This window comes from Thermobia domestica, chromosome 5, assembly GCF_964235325.1.
Source record: "Thermobia domestica chromosome 5, izTheDome1.hap1.1, whole genome shotgun sequence".
Classification (NCBI taxonomy): domain Eukaryota; kingdom Metazoa; phylum Arthropoda; class Insecta; order Zygentoma; family Lepismatidae; genus Thermobia; species Thermobia domestica.
In genome coordinates, this window is record NC_137458.1 from 118,961,592 (window position 1) to 118,983,751 (window position 22,160).

The 22,160-nt window shown below is 35.3% G+C and overlaps 1 protein-coding gene across 2 annotated transcripts in view; it reads left to right on the top strand.

The window, feature by feature from the left end:
• The window catches only part of LOC145686070 (sphingosine-1-phosphate phosphatase 2-like), a 90,041-nt gene that overhangs the window by 36,989 nt on the left and 30,892 nt on the right, over window positions 1-22,160 (top strand). The window contains exons 1-2 of one of the 2 annotated variants that reach the window (XM_081758983.1): window positions 5,569-5,798; window positions 11,152-11,820. In XM_081758983.1, the coding sequence (XP_081615109.1) occupies window positions 11,217-11,820 (604 nt within the window). In that variant the 5' untranslated portion in view covers window positions 5,569-5,798; window positions 11,152-11,216. Of the gene's footprint in view, window positions 1-5,568; window positions 5,799-11,151; window positions 11,821-22,160 lie in introns of those variants that run through there. The other variant, XM_081758984.1, reaches the window with a different exon arrangement.

Consider the following 22,160-nt stretch of genomic DNA (forward strand, 5'->3'; position numbering starts at 1 on the left):
TCTGGCTATTGTCCTCCTCCAGTTTGTAATATTAACGATTTAAATGTTAATACCTCGCGAAAGACGGCCTTGAAGTTCATTTACAAAAGTCTGCTTTTTCCTTGTTAGATATACTAATCTCAGGTAAGTAAATGGAATCTAATGAAAAAAAGAAACGAAAGAAAGAAAAGAAAAGAGAAGAAAGAAAAAAAGAAAAATGGAGATCCTAAAAGTAAATTGTAGACAAATTCACCTCTGTTCAGAGGACGCTATACACAATGCACTGCGCAGAGTGTGTCGCTGGGTCGTAGTCGGTCAATAGGTTATGGTGGGACGCTGGTTTATGGTGGGTCATGGTGGTGGTGAGTTACAGTGGGTCACGTCCTATTGACCCACTACCCACTGACTAGCTACAAATCTTGGTACATGTCCTCTTGGTCCACGACCCAGTTCATCTCTGCTGAGAGGCTTCCAATTCAGAATGGCTGAAACAAGAATGGTTTTGTTACATATATACAAGGAGTATGTCTCGTCTCGTTTTCCTTGTCTCGACTCGACGTGATTTAAATGTCTCGAAACCATTTCATAATCCTCTTTTCTCCAATTATCAATTCTAACTTGTAAACTTCGTTATATTTCGAAGCCGTACGGCTTCCAATTTTACTTCCATCATTATGAGGTTCACGAAAGAAAATTAGACGAAAGGAGACGAGATAACAATCTGCCTCGTTTCGGAAATACGAGATAGCCACGAGACTAGACATGGGCTATGTCTCGCCTCGCTAAAATGTTCAGCTTTTGTTTAATCGCAATACCAGAGTGTATCAACACTGGGAAAGGCAAAAGCGAGGGTGGGAGGTTTTGTAGTTAGCTATTTTGTGGCTGATTTTAAAATCGTTAGGAAAATTAGTATTTGGGTGTGACTGAGTTATTTAGTATGTGCAAATCAAATGATTGGAAATAGATTTACTGCACCAGTTGATATTAAATGGCATGTCTAAGCTCTCATATAAAAATTAGTACTAACTTTAAAAATAGCCAATCAACTTTTTGAATCTACTGTATGTATCTACTTTTTGAATCAGCAATCATGCAAGGCTAATGGGAAGATTATACATAAAAGTAAATTATTTATTCAATTTAATATATTTAGTGTATATAATGAGATTTGTGAGAATAAATTTACATCAATATACTGGTTTCATTTAATCGTTAAGGAATGTGTTTATCGAAATTAGTTTTCCGTATATTATATATATATAGTAGTGCAATCTCGCAAAAATAAGTTTCTAACGAAATTTTGTTAGGAGTTTCACCTTAATATATATATATATATATATATATATATATATATATATATATATATATATATATATATATATATAGGTGTGTGTGTGTGTGTATGTGTGTAAAAATTATTACATTGAAAATCTTCCTTTCAGAAATGATGATTAATACAGAGCTTCTATAATTTTATTCACTCACAGGTCTTCATCATGAAGTAAAAACCTCAAGCTCAAAGTTTTATTAGGTTCTGGATGTCGAAGCGATATTTTGCACAATATGTCTGCTCTTTCTAATAATATATTAATAATAAAATGAAATTTTTTAGTTATGTTGGCTGGGCTAAAGGAGACGGTGATGATGAGAAATGAATGGAATGGTGGAATGAAGAAAGTAGTATAAAACGGCAGAACCCCCCACACGGTGTTTGTCCACCACAAAGTTCACTTGGCGCGAACTGGGATCAAACCAGGGACTCCATGCACTAGAAGTGAACACACTAACACTGAGCCACCCATTGCAAAACGTAACGCTCTTGCTTCCTCGTTTACATTGTTTCACTTCTCTAATAAATTTCACCGAAATTTTAAACTCGTTTTCACTTAACATATTAAACGGGTAATACACTCTCTTTTACCACCTCTCATGTGCTGTATGCATTATTTTTTAAAAATAAAAAATATATACTCGTTGGAATAGATCCGAACTGACGTCCTTTGGATTTGTAATCTAGCGCCTTAACCATTACACCAAGATCACTGCTTGATAAGCGCTTAGTTGTTGACATATTTGTTTGCATTTGTATTTTATGTTTCCACTTTGACAATTTCTACTCTCTTTTTTTTCGTTTACTACTGTTACTGGCTTTCTCTTTCGGTGTCGTCATTTACTTACACAATGCACTATTCGTATTCACAGCTTGTGTCCCTCTTCATTGTCTTATACAGATTAGGCTTTTCTCCTTTTGCTTCATTACATTTTTGATTGATTTAATTCTCATATTCTCCACGATTAGAGCACAGAAATGTCAGACTCAAAAAACAGGTGTACATTTACTTTTTTGAGACAGTATTTTTTCTACATGGTAACGTTAAGGCATTTTTATAGGAGGAATAGGGTCATTTAATGAACTCGTCTGTTGTATAAAGTCAAAAAGAATAACTGCTGCACAGAACAAGCTTGTGCCTCAAGCTCTATCACTTTTCACACTTTCTTGCCCTTCCTTTTCTTCAGCGTCTTCATAATTGAAATCTCCTCCGATGTATTTCTATTTGGTAGCTTGTCTACTTTCTTGAAGGTTACGACACCAACAGATAAAGCTTCGTACATGTTTGCAAATTGTACAAGCAATGGCGCTCATCAGGGGGGGCAAGGTGGGGCGCTCGCCCCCCCTTAAGAGGAAATTGTACTTGGGAATATTGAAAACCCAATAGAATTTTTTACATTAGTTACAGCAAAATTTGAAACTATATTTGAAACGTCGCTTATACTTGCCCCTCCTTGGAAACAACAACATGGGCGCCCTTGTGTACAAGTTCTTTCGATAGTTGAACCTTAACGAGATTTAACTTTTTTGCAAGAAAGTACTGCAAATGCATTCTCTGGAAGGCGTGCTTTTATTTTGTTGAAATATTTAGGAACTAGCAACCACAAATCCTTAAATAATTCAGAAGAAGGTTCAAACCTTTCTTCCACACTGTTTACTGCTAAACTCAAAATCTCATAATAATGTTCCACTTTAAAAGAGGTTTGATGAGCTTAAGTCTTTGCCTCTCTCATCAGATGACTTTTCACCAGCCATTCTTTTCTTCTTCGATAGCTGACGAACAGAAAAATCTATCTCAATGTCAGTATAATATTCCTTTAATTGCAGATTCGTGGCTTTGCAAAAGTCTTTCGCTTTGTGATATAATTTTGCAAATTCTTCATCCTGGAGTTGAAGTTTCTCGCTTAGCTGTTCACGTAATTTTGCTACTAAATTCCAAGCAGTAGTGTAATTCTTAGCATGCGACTGTAAATATTTTGGTTAACACGAATAGGTGATCGTACATAGTACACATCACAATCGTTTGGAATTCACACTACTTATGCAACAGGGTCTAGACTTGAAACTTCGGTTTTGCATCGAACTGTCTCGTGGTTGTAACGTCGTTCAGGAACAGTAGAAAAGTCAGAAGTAGGTTGCTTTGGCTTGTTCCAGCTTGGTCTTTCCCTTGGTAAATGTGGATATCAATGACAGCATTTAAAGCTCTGTGTTTATTCCGCCAACAATAGCTCCAATTTTTCAAAGCCTTCGAAGCGTGTCACTTCCAGTATAATTCTAATTTGCTTGTTCCGTCAACACATCCATACACTTATGTGATTCAGACACGAAACACTGCACTCGTCTGAATGAGACCAACTAGATTTACTGCTGCTTCGTCTCGTTCTTTGCAATCTACCATTACCAAATTAAGGATACATTTTCTTCAGAAAACTGTCAGCTTCATTGACTTATGGTAATGGGGCGCCAGGATGGGGACCTGTATGGTTCCTTTATGTTGTTGCAATAACTTGTCAAACGAATAACAGAGGACCCCAGCAGGATTTTACAAAAGTCTCATTTCGGCATTCATGGGGCCCAAATACACATTTAGACAATATGATACTGGTTCCCCATTCTTCATATTGTTAAAATATATTCTTACTAGGCCACAAACAAAGGGCCCTAAACAAGATTTTATAATACTGTTAATTTTATTCCAATAATGACACTCTTACACGACATTCAATGCTGAGGGTTACCAAACTCTAGGAACGGAACAAACTACAACGAGTAACTATGCTGCTCCGTGCTCCAACGCAGCATACCTGTTTTATCTTGCTTTCTATGTTATATATATATATATATATATATATATATATATATATATATATATATATATATATATATATATATATATATATATATATATATATATATATAGAGAGAGAGAGAGAGAGAGAGAGAGAGAGGGCCACGGCAGGGACCCCTGCCCTCCTGCCCTGGCCAGTCCAAGCCTGGTTGAACCTGTCAAAAATATCGGTCGAGAAAATACAAGCCAGTGGGTAGCTGTTGTTAAGAGCAATGATTTCCAACCTGGGTGTCGCGAAATATTTGTGTTTCGTACTGTCTCATACGATTCATCCAAATTCCAGAGATTGAAAACCATGAAGGATTTAATAATTTGTTGAAATCAATTTTGAAATAGACTGTACCAGTCAACTCCTTCAGTGACAGCAACAATACTCGTTACTATATATAGTTACTACTTTATGCAAACTATTACACTATTACAATTTATCTACTATTAATAAAATATTATCAAGTGTACCTTTGGCGTGGGAGACCCGGGTTCAATTCCCGTCGGGAGCTCATGTGGTTCGGATTCCATGTTAATCAGTAGGTCCACTTCTCATATAGCCTCGCTGCTGAACGGGCCGTCAAACTCAAAATCAACTCAATTGTCAAGTGTATCGCAACGTCAGGGCCGGATTAAACAGGGGACTTAGGGGGTTGTAGCCCCCGGGCCCACAAGTGGATGGGGAACTCCATTCTGATCAACAACCTTAATTGGCTGTCTAAAAAGAATCCTAAAGATACAATCTTAAGATAAAATATGAGTAAAAATATGAAACATATTCCTTTAACTTTCCTCTGTACTCTCACAGAAATGTATTAGGGGAAGTCAGCAGAGGCAACATATTTTTTCTAGCCCCGGACCTCTAGATGGATTAATCCGGCCTTGTGCAACGTAGTTGACGTTCAGTAAAGTGTGTCGTCAATCCAAAAAGATAAGGAACCACAGGTATGGAGTGATTCAAAATATATCAACCTTCAGCTAAATGTGTTTTTAAGTGTGACAAAAATAAAAGAACGATTAAAATCGGTCTAGGAGACTTTCATGAACAGTTTGCGTCAACGCAACGAAATATTTGTGATGATCAGTAGTTGTTATAATATATATATATATATATATATATATATATATATATATATATATATATATATATATATATATATATATATATATATATATATATATATATATATATATATATATATATATATATATGCATTTTCTGTCTTGCCTTACTATACACAAAATTCTGTGAAGACTGATATGAAATGATCCCCTTAAAAAGTTGAAAATGTCAGATTTTTCTTTTTTTTTTGTTGTTGTTGTTGTTTTTTGCCTCTAAAAAAAATCCCGCATACCAATCATTGTCCAGTATTTCCCGTTTTAGGGGAAATTTCCCGCCAATTGACAGCACATCTCCTAAAATTCACTTATCATGCATATGATGAAATTCATATTTAAAAGAGGAAGAATAATTATTGTACTGTCCACTGTGGTTATAGCAAAGTGAGTTTGCGGGTGGGGAGTGGAATTTGGATTTGGAAATTAAAATGGAGAGGAGCTACGAGAACGTGTTAGGTGATTGAAATGTTTTCAAATTTAACTAAGGATCTGAAGAAAACATACCGGACTATAAGCTATACAGTTTAACTTACAGTGAGTATTAATTCAATTTGTTTTGTTGAGCAACAGCATTAAGATGCAGTCTTCCTGATTTACAAGGCCAAATGAATGAATGAACAATGCTAACTCAAGGGAGCGTCTCTAAATACGTCACTTCAGTTATAATACTGTTATGTGTTGAAACAATAAATTTTCCCGAATAGGTGTAAGTTGATTTTAGTGTTGTATGTATGGGTATCTTTGTTTCAAAATTTCTAATTGGGGAGAACAGCCCGCATTACAGACGTTAATGGTGTTCAGTGTCTTTAGTTACATTCACTTGTAATTAAAAACTGGAAGGCCAGTACGTCCAACAGTTTGAAGCTCTAGGTTTCGAAGTGTTATTAATTTAAGCAGGGATATAGTATACGTAAAGCCGCGTCAGTTCCCGAAGGAACTGGACGCTCATACTTTTAGGGATTATTCATTGAGTATCTACGAACTTGCCAAGGGGATAACAAAGCGACTTTGATTTACTTATCGACTGATACGAAAATAAAAAAGAACGTACCTGTACTTTATATCTGCATGTGTAGTGCCCTTGTACTTTATCTATGACTATGTGTGTGTGTGGGGGGGAGGAATTTAACGCATATCGCATGTCTTGTACACATGGATACTTCTTACTATTGCACTACGTAGAAAATGTATGGTATTTCATGTAGAAGTGGTAATAGAACACAGAAGAAACGCAGATCACGATGTTCTCATGTATACTATTACTTTAAGCAGAAACAATCCTGAAAATGAATTCTAACGTTGTGCGGGGTTACATCACCAGTGAAAATTTGTGACCCGAGATTTACAGCTTCGTAGGGCCGCGGTGGCTCAGTGGTAGTGTGTTCACCTCTGGTGTATGGTGTCCTTGGTTCGATCCCAGATTGCGCCAAGTGAGTTTTCTGGTAGACAAACCGTGTGCGTGGGTTTTCTCGGGTTTGTCCCGTTTCCTCGCACTTTATTCCATCATTTGCATTCATTTCTCATCATCACCGTCTTCTTTAGCCTAGCCAGCATAATCGTGGGACGTAAAACGTGGAGATTTCATTTTTACAGCTTCGTATTAACGTCCTCCTTAAACTTACATTAAGGAATCAAGCTAATGAAAATTGATGTTTTTTACATCTGTGTTTCATGTTTACCCATTCACTTTGAACTTAATGTTACCTTTTGATCGAATGTTTCTGAAGCTGTACTATATAGTAATTTAATTCGTGTACTGTCAGTGTGTTACAAAACTTGTCAAATAATAAAGTGTACAGAGATTAAAAACTCTGGCTAAACTTCCGCAGATGGCGTCTCCGGATAAAACCCACAGAAATTGTTTTCACCGTTGTATTCAGGGTTTGCCCGAAAAAACCCATCGTTTTTTTCGGATTGGACTCGCCTTAATACCCACATGGGTTTTTGAGGTTTTTGTTAGTATATTATTGGTACAACTAAGGTGATCAGGTTGAAAGTGATTTTTATCAAATTTTGGACTTTCCTTGTGGGAATTAAATGCTTTCACGTTAAGGTACACAACAGCATTCGACATAAGATCTTCATAAAGTTCTAAATGCACTGAATGAAAAAAAAAATCTTACCTTAGCTTGAGATAATTATTGAACAAATTAATGTATGGATTACGCGTATAGCCTGTTTGAAGTAAAATTTGCAATTTTCTATTTTAGAAAATACTTCCCGTGAATAATGTGCTCGTCGACACCAAGGGACATCATCCCTCATACGTTTGACGGGTTTAAGGCCATAGATGCCGGTACTAAAAGTAAATAAGTAAATACTTTGGTAAAATTATTAGTATTATTTCTTTCCTTTGATTGTAACACAAGTATTCTTTAGTCAAATTTGGTTTTCCAACAACAACAGTTTAGTTCAATCATTTGTTGCTACTCCTCAATTAAGCATCGTGTAGAATCAAGACCAATAATAGCGTAAAAATTCTTGTCAAATTTAAGAAGCTTAATGCTCGGAGCTCTGAAGACTACGTAACGCTTACTATTTCAAGTGCTGAATTCAAACTTCCATACTAGTGGAAGTTTCGATGTACAATAAAGAATCTGCATTTTAGGAAAAAACCCGTCGTGAAAGAGGTGCTCGTGAAATTCCCGTAATTGAACACACAAAGAATCGGAAGTGAATCAAAGTGTCGGAATGAAACAATAAAATCATTTACAGTGTTTTACGCTGGAAGATATATATTTCATATAAGACATTTTGAAACATTTACTGTATAAAACATGAATTATATCTTTGTTTTAAATTAATTTATTTGGTATTCATATTTGGCGAACGTCACTGAAGCTCTAGGGATGACTCGATCTATATGTGTTCGTTTGTCCGCCTGTACCACAAACACAGGCTACAGGGTGCAACTTTCGGTCTTTTAAGTTAAAATTTTCAAGGTACAAGCATGACACACTAAATTTCCTGTAGATTTTGTCGGCATATCAACGTAAAATATCAAAATGACTTCCTTTAAAAAAAAAAAATAGCGGATATCCACGCTACAAAACGCAGTTTTCGTCTTTTTAAGTTAAAATTAACTCTAAATTAACTAAATTAACGCCATCGTAAAATTTTAAAATAGCGGGTATGCACAATGCAGGGTGAAATTTTCGGACTTTTAAGTTGAAATTTTGAGGGTAGAAGCACGACATATTCTAAATTCACTGTATGAATTTTCTCGACGATCCAATGTAAAATTTCAAAATGGCGGCCATTATTTTCAAAACCAGTGAATAGAAATTGTTGTAAATTGTGACAATGACAGTCATGAAATATAAATCACATTTTAACACTTATATCCCAAGGAAAACGATTAAATCCGAAAAATACCCATATGGGCCCAGGTGCGGTGGTTTTTTCCAGAAAACCCCGGGTTTTTTCAAACCCTGCTTGTATTAAAACTTATCTGTTTTTTCATGTATATCTTACAGTTACACGTGTTTCATTTCTGGCCTTCACTATTCACTATTAATCACAAATATTTCTTATTTTTACGCATCTTTTGCTGTTTCCTACACCCGTATACATCAATATAGTGTTACTGCGCAAAATTAATACCTTGGAACTGTTAAGTGTTGCAAAGTAAACGCTATTCATTAATGATTAATACAATGCGGCCGATTAAATATCATGTCTTTCCAAAGGGTGAGGTTAAATTTACATTGAAGTTGCACCACCCGAGCGTGACGTAATGTCACGTGATATTTAGTTCACTTTGCACACAGAACTTTATTGATAAAAGCAGTTTTATTATACGGATCAATAGCATAAGTAGTAGTAGTGGTAGGAATGGGTTAGAAGCCCCGTAGGGCTCGTTTTGTTCCATCTTGACTCCCATGGTAATACAGCAGCATACATATTCTAACAGTAAGTTAGTTAATTAGTAGTAGTAGGAGTAGAAACGAGTTAGAAGTCCCGCAGGGCTCGTTTTGTTCCACCTTGGCCCCCATGATAATACAGTAGCATACATATCCTAAGTTAGTTAATAACACCGTGGGTTTGAAACGTTGTCAGATTATGCCCTACTGCCATATCACCTCATATTGCATCAATCCGCGAACACATGAAGTCCACAATTTAACTTAAGTTTTCTTCCTTATTAATCACCATACAGTGATGATCTGTCTAACATTTGTTAAGTTCATTATCACATTTAGTCTGATTCTGTTCATTTCTCCGTAAATTTTGTATTTCGGCGCCGCTATCTGGGCATAGAACCGTGGTCTCCGTCTTGGTTAGAATTTTGTTAATATGACCATAACATTTACGTTTGTTTTCTTCCTCGCTACAGTTACGCCTCTTTCTCTATCGCTCTTTCTCGCGTATATATCCCAGCTCTGCCACGCTGAAGAACGATTTCTTCCAATACCTACATTCTTGTCGTATCCGAAGCTGGGAGGGCTAAGATTTTCTTGTAATATAATTAATCCGGACGAAGACTTCAGTAAGTTGGAAATCGAAATTACAAGTAAAGAAAAAGAAAAACGCACGAGAGGTAAATAAACTTTCGATTATTTTATACGTGTGCGTACAATCAATAATACCTTTATCATTTAATCATTTGAACTAGTTTTCTTCTAATTTTTTCTCAGAAGTAAGAAAATTCATGGGGATAATGTGTTAGTTTTCGTTTTCATATTGTCAGCACAAAACCAGAATGTGGCATTAACAACCATAAAAAAACATATAAGTAACATATTACATTTAATAGAAATAGCTAGCATTTTCAGCTCCTGCTCTTTAAATCTGTCCTAATAAATTCAGTTTGAAAGCATATGTTACAACAACAAAAAATGTTTATTTTCAGTTGTGTGTGTGTGTGTGATAATTGAAAAAAAAAAAAGGAAAAGAAAATTGAAATTGTGCTTACTCTAGATCAGTGATCGCCAAACCACGCTCGCGTGCTACTGAGTTACTAGTAGCTCCCAGGGACATTTTCGGGACATTGCGTTAACGCTCCGGTTGGCTACCCTTGATTCCTCCACGCTAACGGCAGGGGGCGCTGACAACTATTACTTGTTTCTCCCACGCTACTGTCATTGTTGGCCTCATCTCACAGTTGATTGTATATACGTGGGTTGTGGAGGTTATGTTTTTCGTGTGTATATTATACATTTGCGAACTTGGATAGTTTGATTTCATATTTACTAGAAATGTAAGTTTATAGGCAATAAACAAATGTAGGATTTAAAAAAAGTGGTTAGTATTTTTTTGGTTGGCAGCTCGCAGTAGGATTTAAAAACGGTACTGTAGCACAGCGGCTTAATGAGTTTGGTGACCACTGATCTAAATGATTTGAAGCAGTAACAGATATATTGAGAAGTATAATCAAATCTTGTAGTAGGAGTGTGTGTCCTTTATTTTCATAGAATGTTGAAGTAATAAAATATCTTAATCCTCATATTTTGCGCTGTGAAGAAGGTTACATCATTAGCAATGAAATTACTATCAAAGTTTAAAATACTGGGAATCTAGTGATTTGTTATTCTTAAAGATACTAACACACAATGTGGACAGCTGTAGGTAGCATCAGCAACCATGACGGATAAATGTAAATATCGTTTGCAAATATTACGTATTGCTTTGCGTCGGTTGGTTCTTTGTCTGATGACATTAGGCTACATTTATTTCTTTTTTCTCAATAATTTTGTAGGAGCATTGTATAATTCTAGCGAGCTCATTATATGTTTGTCTAAACTACGTAAGTTGTTGTTAACCCTGTGTATATAAAAGAAGGCGTGAGTGAGTGACCAACTGGCTGGATCAACGCCTAGGCCAAACAGTTTAATCTAGAAACTTGTTTAACTATATAAATTAAGTTTTAATTTCTGTTGTGTTTCAGATCTATTGGACATCATGGAAATTTCAAGATCACCTTAAAATTGATACTTTGAGCATAATCTTACCATGAATTACTATGTAGATTACTTAAAAGACCCTGTACTAGTTGCTAAGGTACAGGACTATTTTGGTGTAAAAGTACTACAATCGTGGAGTAATGGCGTATCTTCATCAAACAAGATTTCACACGTTACTCAAGGCAGGGCCAGTTGCAGATATTCTTCAGCAACGAAGCAGTGTAATGATCATAAGTGCAATTCGGGAACTGCTACAAGTAATTTTTCGCAATCTAGCGCTAATAATACTTGTCTACAGTACTCCAAGAATAATTGTGTGCATGGAGATCGATCTGATCAAGATGCTTTTCAGTTCATAAGGCAACGAATCGGAGATGAAGATGGCAATTTGGAAGTGAAATCAAACATTCCGAGTGTTACTGGAGAAGAACCTGCTAGTGACTATGATGCCGAAGACACACAGTCTTCAGAATCTGAGTGTGAAGGTAAAACGTATGTAATAACCAATTGGTTTTGGTACTATCTCTTTTGTGTTGGTGCAGCTTTAGGGGATGAAGTGTTTTATGCTACATTCATACCATTTTGGTTTTGGAACATCGATGGAGCTGTTGGAAGACGATTAGTTCTTGTATGGGCCATCACTATGTATATCGGTAAGTTAAAATTGCTGTTGGTACACATGTTTTACTTCTACTTTATTACGTAAGATGTTTCGTTAAGACTACTGCTTGCTGTCCGATAACGAAAATGTTGGTATCCTTATCATGGAGTGTTCTGAAATTTAATAATTTTAGTCCAACTCATCATCAAAAATATTTCAGCGTAATCTCGGGGCCATTGATAAGCGACTATTTTTCCTGGAGGAGGAAAGACTTTCCTCTACCCCCTGTGGCTTTGCAACCGCAAACTACCCTGGAGGTCGAGAAGGACTCAATGATGCCAGATTTCTAAACTGAATGAACTGGTTTCTCTGTTTTGAAGGTTTCCATTCCAGATTGTCATATGGGAATAGCAGAAGTAAAAACTTATTTTTTAGTTCAACCTAGACCCAACTTGTATTATGTTAGTATTCGAAAGTTTTCGATAAAGTGATATGTTTATTTATTGACCATAAAAGATCTGTAAGGAAAATGAGCTAACGAAGGTTCTCTCTTTTTTTTTTATTATTCTATTTTCTTCAGGATGACATTTTTTTTAAAGGAAAAAGTATGGAAAGGGAAAAATTTATGCACTTAAAAGGTAAATATTTATTTTCCATTGCTGCAAGAGCCTAACTTTTGGCGCTGTAGTTTACAATTTAAGGCAGGTAGTAGGGTGATTTTCCTTTTTTTCCTTTATAGTTTTCCGATTTTTGCAAACCATAATAAAATGAATCATATTTGTAAATTTAAGCATGCTTTTTTGAAGTTTAACTTTTATATATATATATATATATATATATATATATATATATATATATATATATATATATATATATATATATATATATACAGGGTGAGTCAAAGTAAGTGTTACAAGCCAATATCTCGCGAACTATACATCATATAAGAAAAATATTAAGAGGCAATGTACAATACAGAGGGGCCTAAGAAATGAGTCAAACTTTAGGTTTCCCCCGCCCCCCATTTTGGGGGGAGGGGGTGAACGTGAAATTTTTAAATGGGAACATAGGTCGCGTGATACCTCGTTCGAAAGAGCTTGAAAAATTGAACAATTTTTGATATGGGGCACCGTTTTCAAGATGGGCCCCAAAAATGGTCCTGTATCCGATAAAATTTCCAGTACTTATAAATAAGTGTTACAAGCCAATATCTCGCCTGTTACATCATATACGAAAAATATTAAGAGACAATGTACAATATAGAGGGGCCTAAGAAATGAGTCAAACATTAGGTTTCCCCCGCCCCCCATTTTGGGAGGAGGGGGGTGAACGTGAAATTTTCAAATGGGAACATAGGTCGAGTGATACCTCGTTCGAAAGAGCTTGAAAAATTGAACAATTTTTGTAGGAAACAATTTTTGATATGGGGCACCGTTTTCAAGATTGGCCCCAAAAATGGTCCTGTATCCGATAAAATTTCCAGTACTTATAAATAAGTGTTACAAGCCAATATCTCGCGAACTATACATCATATAAGAAAAATATTAAGAGACAATGTACAATACAGAGGGACCTAAGAAATGAGTCAAACATTAGATTTCCCCCGCCCCCATTTTGGGGGGGAGGGGGGTGAACGTGAAATTTTCAAATGGGAACATAGGTCGAGTGATACCTCGTTTAAAAGGGCTTGAAAAATTGAACAATTTTTGTAGGTAACAATTTTTGAAAATGGGCACCGTTTTCAAGATAGACCCCAAAATTGGTCCTGTAAGAGATAAAATTTCCAGTACTTATAAATCGGAAACGGCTAAGTAGAAAAACATGAAACAAAAAATGAAAAAGGTAAACGCCATAGGCAACGTGGAATGGTGTTGTCGTGGTGCCCCAGGACCCCATCATGGGGCCCCGGGAACAATTTTAAAATTTCAAATCTGAATATAGGTCGAGTGATACCTTGTTTGATAGATTATGGAAAACCAAACAGCTTAGAAAAAAAAAATTGTTTTGATTTCGGGCAAGCCTGTTACAAAATGGCCGCCGGAAATGGTTCCACATTCAGATAGAAAGTGCAGTGTTCAAACTGAGTGTTACAAGCCAATATCACGCGAATTATTGCATCAAATAAAAAGTGTTAAGAGTCCATGTACAATACAAACAGGCCTAAAAATATGTCGAACACGAGGTTCCATCATCATACTGTAAGTGAATAACAAGTAAAATTTTCGGAGGCGAAATCGACCTATAACGTAATAATAATAATAATAATAATAATAATAATAATAATAATAATAATAATAATAATAATAAGAAGAAGAAGAAGAAGAAGAAGAAGAATCCGAAAAATAATAATAAAACTAGTAATAATAATAATAATATGAATGAAAATAATAAGACAATGAATAATACTAATACGTATGCGCAAAAAGACGTCGTTCCTCAATCACTACAATCCTATGAGAAAGGGATAGGAAGGTACCTATTAGGCCCTACTTGTAGGCAACATCTCAGCATGTGCCCAGTTATAGTAAGGAAAGCCCGTCAATGTCATTGCCTGGGGAATGGAACCGATGGCCTTCGGAACATAGTACAACGATAACGTTGTATATTGCATTAACAATCTGTACCATCTTATAAAAAAAAGGATCAGAGGCGAATTATTTGAGCCGTTTTATACAAAGAAAAGAAAGTTGCAAAGAAATATCTTTAGATTATTTTTGATCGTCAACTATTAATGTAATCGCTATGGAAACGTAATAAATGTAAGTGTAAGTGTGCAGACGTAGAAAGAACGGGATATAAACTTTTTTGATAAGTTTTCCGTATAAGTAAACGAACACTATCGTATTGATATTATTAGTTTGGGTAGCGTTTGAATAGAGCAATGGCGGTGTTTCATCATTGTGTAGATATGTTGCTGGTGTTGGGGGAATGTAGAAGAAACTATCGTAGCGCGGCACGAATGTATGCAATGCGCTATCCCCAACGCCAACAAACATCTCACATGGCATTTCTGCGATTGGAGAGACGTTTGCGGCAACATGGTAGTCTTGTCCGGGGACGAGGTAGGGGTCGTTACCGCTCTGCAACCAATGAAGAACGTGCAACAGGAATATTGGCAGCAGTGCATGTTGACCCACATGTTACCACGAGATATCTCGCTCAGGCCAGTGGAGTTAGCCAAAGATCTGTAGTGCGTATTTTGCACGAGTACATGTTTCATCCGTATCATATCATCTTACATCAGGAACTATCTGGCAATGATTTTCATGCCAGATTGCAATTTTGTCTATGGTTGGAAGGTATGGAAAACAGACAGCGCAACTTCATATCCACCATCTTGTTTAGCGATGAAGCTACATTTACAAACACACGACACGTAAATCGACATAATATGCATTATTGGGCTAGGGAAAATCCACTATGGCAGAGAGAAGTTGCTCATCAGCATCGGTGGTCTCTTAATGTATGGTGTGGCATCCTTGGTAACCATATCATTGGGCCATATTTTTTTGATGGACGTCTTACTGGTGATACCTATGCCGCATTTATCAGTGATGTACTATACCCGGAGTTGTTAGAGAATATTCCTTTCGCTGAACGTATAAGAATGTGGTATCAACATGATGGTGCTCCAGCACACAACGCACGTCAGGTCAGAGCCTTATTGGACCACCGTATGGCGAATAAATGGATTGGGCGTCGAGGTCCTATTCACTGGCCTCCACGATCTCCTGACCTAACCCCACTTGATTTTTTTCCTCTGGGGTTATGTTAAGGATCGGGTAATGTCCAACGTACCAACAACTACTGATGATATGAAGGCGCGTATCCAAGGTGTGTGTGCATCTGTCACTCCAGAGATGCTACATGATGTACGAAGATCCCTATGCCGCCGCTTACGGAGGTGTGTGGAGCAAGATGGAGGACATATCGAGCATAATTTGTAACATGGTAAGTGTTGAAATTATTTGCTTTACAGTGATTGAAATTACAATTTTTAACATCGCACATACCCGTAGAATTACTAAACGTTATCCTACTACTTTACAGGATATTAGGTTGTGGTAATGCTGTTGTGACAGGCTTGTCTGAAATCAAAACAACTTTTGTAGTAAGCTGTTTGGTATTTCACGATCTATCAAAGAGGTATCACTTGCCCTATGTTGCGATTTGAAAATTCCATGTACACCCCTCCATACAAAAGCGGGACGAGGGAACTTCTTTAACACAAATTTCAGGCTTTCTGTATTGTACATTGACTCTTAACACTTTTCTTATTTGATGCGTAGTTCGTTGCGTTGATATTGGCGTGTAATACTCAAATTGAACACTACACTTTCTATCTGAATGTGAAACCATTTTTGGCGGCCATTTTGAAACAGGCTTGCCCAAAATGAAAACAAATTTCGTACGAAGCTGTTTCGCTTTCCACGATCTATCAAACAAGGTATCACTCAACCTACAGGTATATTCCCATTAATAATTTTGAAATTGGTCCCGGAGCCCCATTATTAGGGCCCTGCGGACACCACGACAACATCATTCCACATTGCCTATGATGTTTCCGTTTTTCATTTTTTGTTTAATCGTTTCCTACTCATACGTTTCCGATTTATAAGTACTGGAAATTTTATCGGATAACGGACCATTTTTGGAGCCCATCTTGAAAACGGTGCCCCATATCAAAAATTGTTTCCTACAAAAAATGTTCAATTTTTCAAGCTCTTTCGAACGAGGTATCACTCGACCTATGTTCCCATTTGAAAATTTCACGTTCACCCCCCTCCTCCCAAAATGGGGGGCGGGGGAAACCTAATGTTTGACTCATTTCTTAGGCCCCTCTATATTGTACATTGTCTCTTAATATTTTTCGTATATGATGTACAGTTCGCGAGATATTGGCTTGTAACACTTATTTATAAGTACTGGAAATTTTATCGGATACAGGACCATTTTTGGGGCCAATCTTGAAAACGGTGCCCCATATCAAAAATTGTTCAATTTTTCAAGCTCTTTCGAACGAGGTATCACGCGACCTATGTTCCCATTTAAAAATTTCACGTTCACCCCCCTCCCCCCAAAATGGGGGGCGGGGGAAACCTAATGTTTGACTCATTTCTTAGGCCCCTCTATATTGCACTTTCTCTCTTAATATTTTTCTTATATGATGTATAGTTCGCGAGATATTGGCTTGTAACACTTATTTTGACTCACCCTGTATATATATATATATATATATATATATATATATATATATATATATATATATAAAGAAAGACTATGTCTTACGTTTTCATCCACGATTGAGTAACAACACAAACAGAAGTTAAAAGTTAAAACTTTTTTTTTTTTGTATTGTTTTGAAGATTAAAGAAACGATAAGAAGGAAGTGAAAATCTTAGCTTGGAATGCTTTCTCAAAAAATTTCATTCCTTATAGAACGCTTGAATTTATTATGACCATCAGTGTTTTTCACAGTTGTCCTTTGGTAAGTTTTAGTTTTCTACTTTCCCTTTAGATTTTGTTCGAAGAGATTGTACTATGCTGGTGGTGTCTAGATATTTTCTCTCTGTTTGAAAATATCTAATTTCTTTCGGCGGTACCAGATGATAAGCAACCTGGTCTTTCTGGCCAGAGAAGTCCAAGTAACAAATAGAAGAATCGTGTACTTGGAAGTGAAGCAAAGCAGAGGAAACAAAACATAAAAGTTTCAGGGGGCTGAAGGTGGTCGAAAGGGGCTCAACCCCTAGCTACCCCAAGCTAGGTCTGGTTTCGATATGAACATTGGTTAAGAAATCCGGGCGATATGTATCTTTTTTTAATTAATGCTAATTATTCAACACTTATCCCCATAAAACATTTAATTTTCTTATTACTAAGTGCAAAGTTGACGTACATTACTTTCAGAAGTCAAGGATATAAAATTACTTAAAACGAGAAAATTTTCGAAAGAGAGTATAAAGAATTATTTGAGAATCGAGACAAGACGAAACTTCTTCAAACCTAACAAGACGTCTCGTCTCGTGGACAACACTAGTCAAGGCTGAGTTAAATCGTTTTTGCGCGTCCCAAAACCAGTGACCTTACTTTAATCAAAGGAGATCAACATATCGGAATAATATAAAATAATTCTAAACAACATTTATTTAATATCACCAGTTTATTGGCTTCAATGATGAAGCCATATACCCAGCCCACGTCACTAACCTTAGAATACTTTTTCATGTAAGATATTTGCACTCAATTGAATTACATTGATTTCAATACAAAAGTACAGTATTTACAGATATCATTCTCAACAACTAGTTTTCAATTTTATATTAAGTTTCGGTACTGACAGATTTATCAACCGAGTGCTAATCAAATTTGCAATTTTGCTGACATTTTGCACTAATGTTTGTTTCTAATTACCTTAGGATATTTCTTATAAAAAACAAAAATTATATTATAGAAATTGACCCCATTTCCCCTTCTCAGGAACGGAATTAAAAAAAAAAAAAAAAATCCGAAGATCGCGGTCTGTAATTTTTAATAAGTGTAAGTGCTGAATTTTACACCTTCTTAAGCAAATCGTCACATTCTGCATTTTCTAAACAAATAATCGGAAATTTGTATATTAATACAAACCCCCTTTTTTTTCCCCTATAGGAGCGAGTTTTCCCAATCGTTGAAACGTGTTTTCGGTTAATTTTGATGAAGAATTTATCCCTTAGTTCCATCTTCTTAACTTCAAGAATTTATGATATATTCTGTTCTTAGTTTAAAATAATAATAATAATAATAATAATAATAAATAAATAAATAAATAAAACTCTCTTTCACTCTCCTATAGGACGTATATTTTTAAAATTCTTTCATTAGCCCTTGCTTTTTGACAAAGAAATATTCTGTACAAATCCATGTTTCTATCTATAATAGTTTGAGTAAGGTATTAATGAGTAAGTCACTTTAGATATAATCTTTTATATATGTTTTTTTAACATAGTATATATAAGTATTTCTTTTTAAAAAGTCATAAATAATTCGTGTTCAGTTTTGGTATTTTCGCCCTATTTGAATTATATTGTTGGCATTCGATCATTTAACATTTTTCTTAGATCATTTTTTATTACACAATTCACGAGTCAATACGTTTCTACTATGGTTTTCTCAATGGCTTTCTCTAAAAGAATGAACATATGGTGTCCAGACATTTTCAAGAAAAAAATGTGACAACCTTGTCCCTCAGCACGTGCAGAAAACACTTGTGATCATGCTTGCGGAAGGGGCTGTTTCTTACGAAGGGTATGGGTAAGAGACTCTTATCGGTGGCCGCGACTGTATGTAACTGTAACTGTATCTCAATAGTTGAATTTTCCTTCAATATTTTTCTTTTAATTCAAATGATCACAGCGCAATAAACTATAACTAGTTTTGAAGGGTATTGTAGCAGTCATTAGTTTGATACTTGGGCATTTTTCCAGCCTAATTTACATTTTTAAATACGTCCACTGTCCCGCCATTTTTGTTAACGAATCCCTAACTTCTCTTTTGATTCGCATTATCAGTATAATCAACAATTCTTGTGCAACGCTCAGATTACCCTTGTGTCTGTCCCAGGACGCACAGAACGTTATCACCACAATTCAACCGTATCATTGTAGACTTGGGAGCACCTGGCTTGGCAGGTGGAATTTGAAAGCACAGTAGCAAATCCCGTTCTCTCGTTTCTCACTGGAGCTTATCACAGTCATTCTTCAACAGCTAATCATAGTGTGTGTGAAGTTCACACTTAGTTATTATTTCAATTTATTCCTGCAACTAAATGTAGAATATGTTACAGTTCACTTTTCCCGTAAACTATAACAATATATTTTTTATATTTTCGTATAGACATAAATACGTAGATATTATATTGAGATTTTACATTGAGAATCTTACGGGTTATTTTCAGGAGGAAGTATTGTGGTCTGCTTATTCCTAATCTGCGCCATCTTGTGAACGCTACTTCCGTTGACAATGTTTACGATTTGGTATTACACATAGTCTTGTTTTACCGGTATTTAGGCTTGCTTGTCAGGCTATAAATCCCATTTATTGCAAGTTAATCGAGGTTCAGAGGACAGTTATGACACTGATTGAACATGTTGAGCAGAAACACGTTATTAATATACATGATAAAGAATAGAGTAAATTATCATATTGTCGAATTAGGCCTATGTACCATAGATAAGTAGTTCATTTCTATAGCATTTTTCCTCTCTCTCTCTCTCTCTCTCTCTCTCCCTCTCTCCATATATATATATATATATATATATATAGATAGATAGATAGATAGATAGATAGAAGTAATTCTTAAATAGAACTTACGGACTTTCTGATATGATTATCAAAGTTAAATTATTGTCTTAATAGTGATAGCAATAACCGAGAATTAATGAAGATTGTTTATTTACATCAACCCTAAGAGCCATATTTGAAATCTTGGAAAAAGGAAGTTCGATAATTCAAATTAAATATAAAATTTATAATGTGCATACATAATACTAATAAAATTGGGTTGCTAAAATTAAAATAGAAATTTAGGAAATGAAATAATACTAAATTTAATAGTAAAACGAATATATTGAAGTATATAATAATAGTAATAGTTGATCCAGGGGGCGCTATTATATCCGGTGCAGTGAAAAAGAATAAAGGTAATGTAAGTAAATTGTATAGGGCAGTACCCATAATTTGAAAAATATCGTCATCAAAAGGACAATTTGGCCATTGACCTTGTTAAAATTTAAATCAGGACAACCTTAGCATCGTTTGGACATGGGTACTTGCAAGTGTGAAAACCTAAAACTTTGAATATCAAATTTCCACGGGAATTTGTAATCATTAGGAGTAGCCATTATATATATATGAACTAGTGAATTTGAGTAAAAGTGAACTTTGCTATTTAGAAAACTTTTCATACTGATGGTGGATTTACAGAAGAACGCTAAATTTCTTACCATGAGCAATTAAACTCGTCCCGTCTGTACATAATCCTGGGTAAGCCTATGGGGGTGGATTAACTTTATCATTGACATATCTATGATAATGCATAAGTGTCCTCGGAACATAGTCATCCATTTTATTATTCTCAAATATGGAATACTATCAGATGTAGCTAACACGGAAAATTTGTGAATCAACTCATTGCGTTAGTTAAATGCGAATAATTGAATAGTTCTCTGAATGCTGCTAATTATAATTATAATAATAATAATAATTAAATGTTGACAGGGATAGGGCTTGTCTCATATGCTACTTTAAGTTCAGTCTAGGTCAGCGTTTCCCAACCTTTTTCAACTTGCGGCACACTACGGGTCTAACTTGAATTCTCACGGCACACTCATAGGTATTATTATTATTATTATTTGTAAATAGAAAATACCGTCGTATTTGTTTTCTTTGATTACTGACCTCCTTCTCACAAAGAATAAAGCTCGATCACTGGTTTTCCTCCATCGTAAATCATTATACTTACTTTTCATTCAAATTAAAAAGTAGAAAACAATTCCAATGAAATATAGAACTCAGTCTTTTAAAAAATACACTTTCTTTTTCGAAGAGTGTATCCAACCTTTCACAAGGAAGACCACTAAATTACGAACGAACAAACAAATCTCTTGTACTTTTAAAACAGAATTGCGGTAATTTGTATGAGTGTTTGCTTTGTCGAAAGGATATAATGAGATTTTAAAATTTCAAGTTACGAAATAATCTGTAACAATAAAGAAACAATAATGGTCATAACAGTGATAATTAATACTTTTTTCAACATTAAAAATGAACAGATAAGTAACACAGTGTGAAACTTATAATTTATTAACATGGTTAATATACGTCACAATTTTAAATATTAATAAAATTCTGTTTTCGAAATACAATCTATGTAGTAATAATGTATGTAAAATAATATATTACAATTACAGTATTTTTTCATTGTAGAGGTTCATAGTAATGTGAAATTTAAATACACATATTTCCTGTCTTGCAATTAGGTTCCTATATAATTAATAATTTTGTTTTCATTTCCTCGCGGCACACCAGCGGTCCATTCGCGGCACACCAGTGTGCCGCGGCACACCGGTTGGGAAACGCTGGTCTAGGTAATGATTTCCATACTTCGTTCACGAGAAATGCCTAACAAAAGTGCGATGATTTTTAATTTCTTGAGTGCTTTAAATACGTCGGTAATATGTTTAGGTTAAGTTAGAGTAGGTTAGTTAGGCTAGGGCTTCTATTAGTAATATATCTATAATTGATTGGAATGTGTTGTAATGTAATAAATGCATGTAGTAAAGTGTAACGACAATTTGAATTTGAATATTGAAATATAATAATATGTTTAAATATATGAACCACATGTCAAATGAG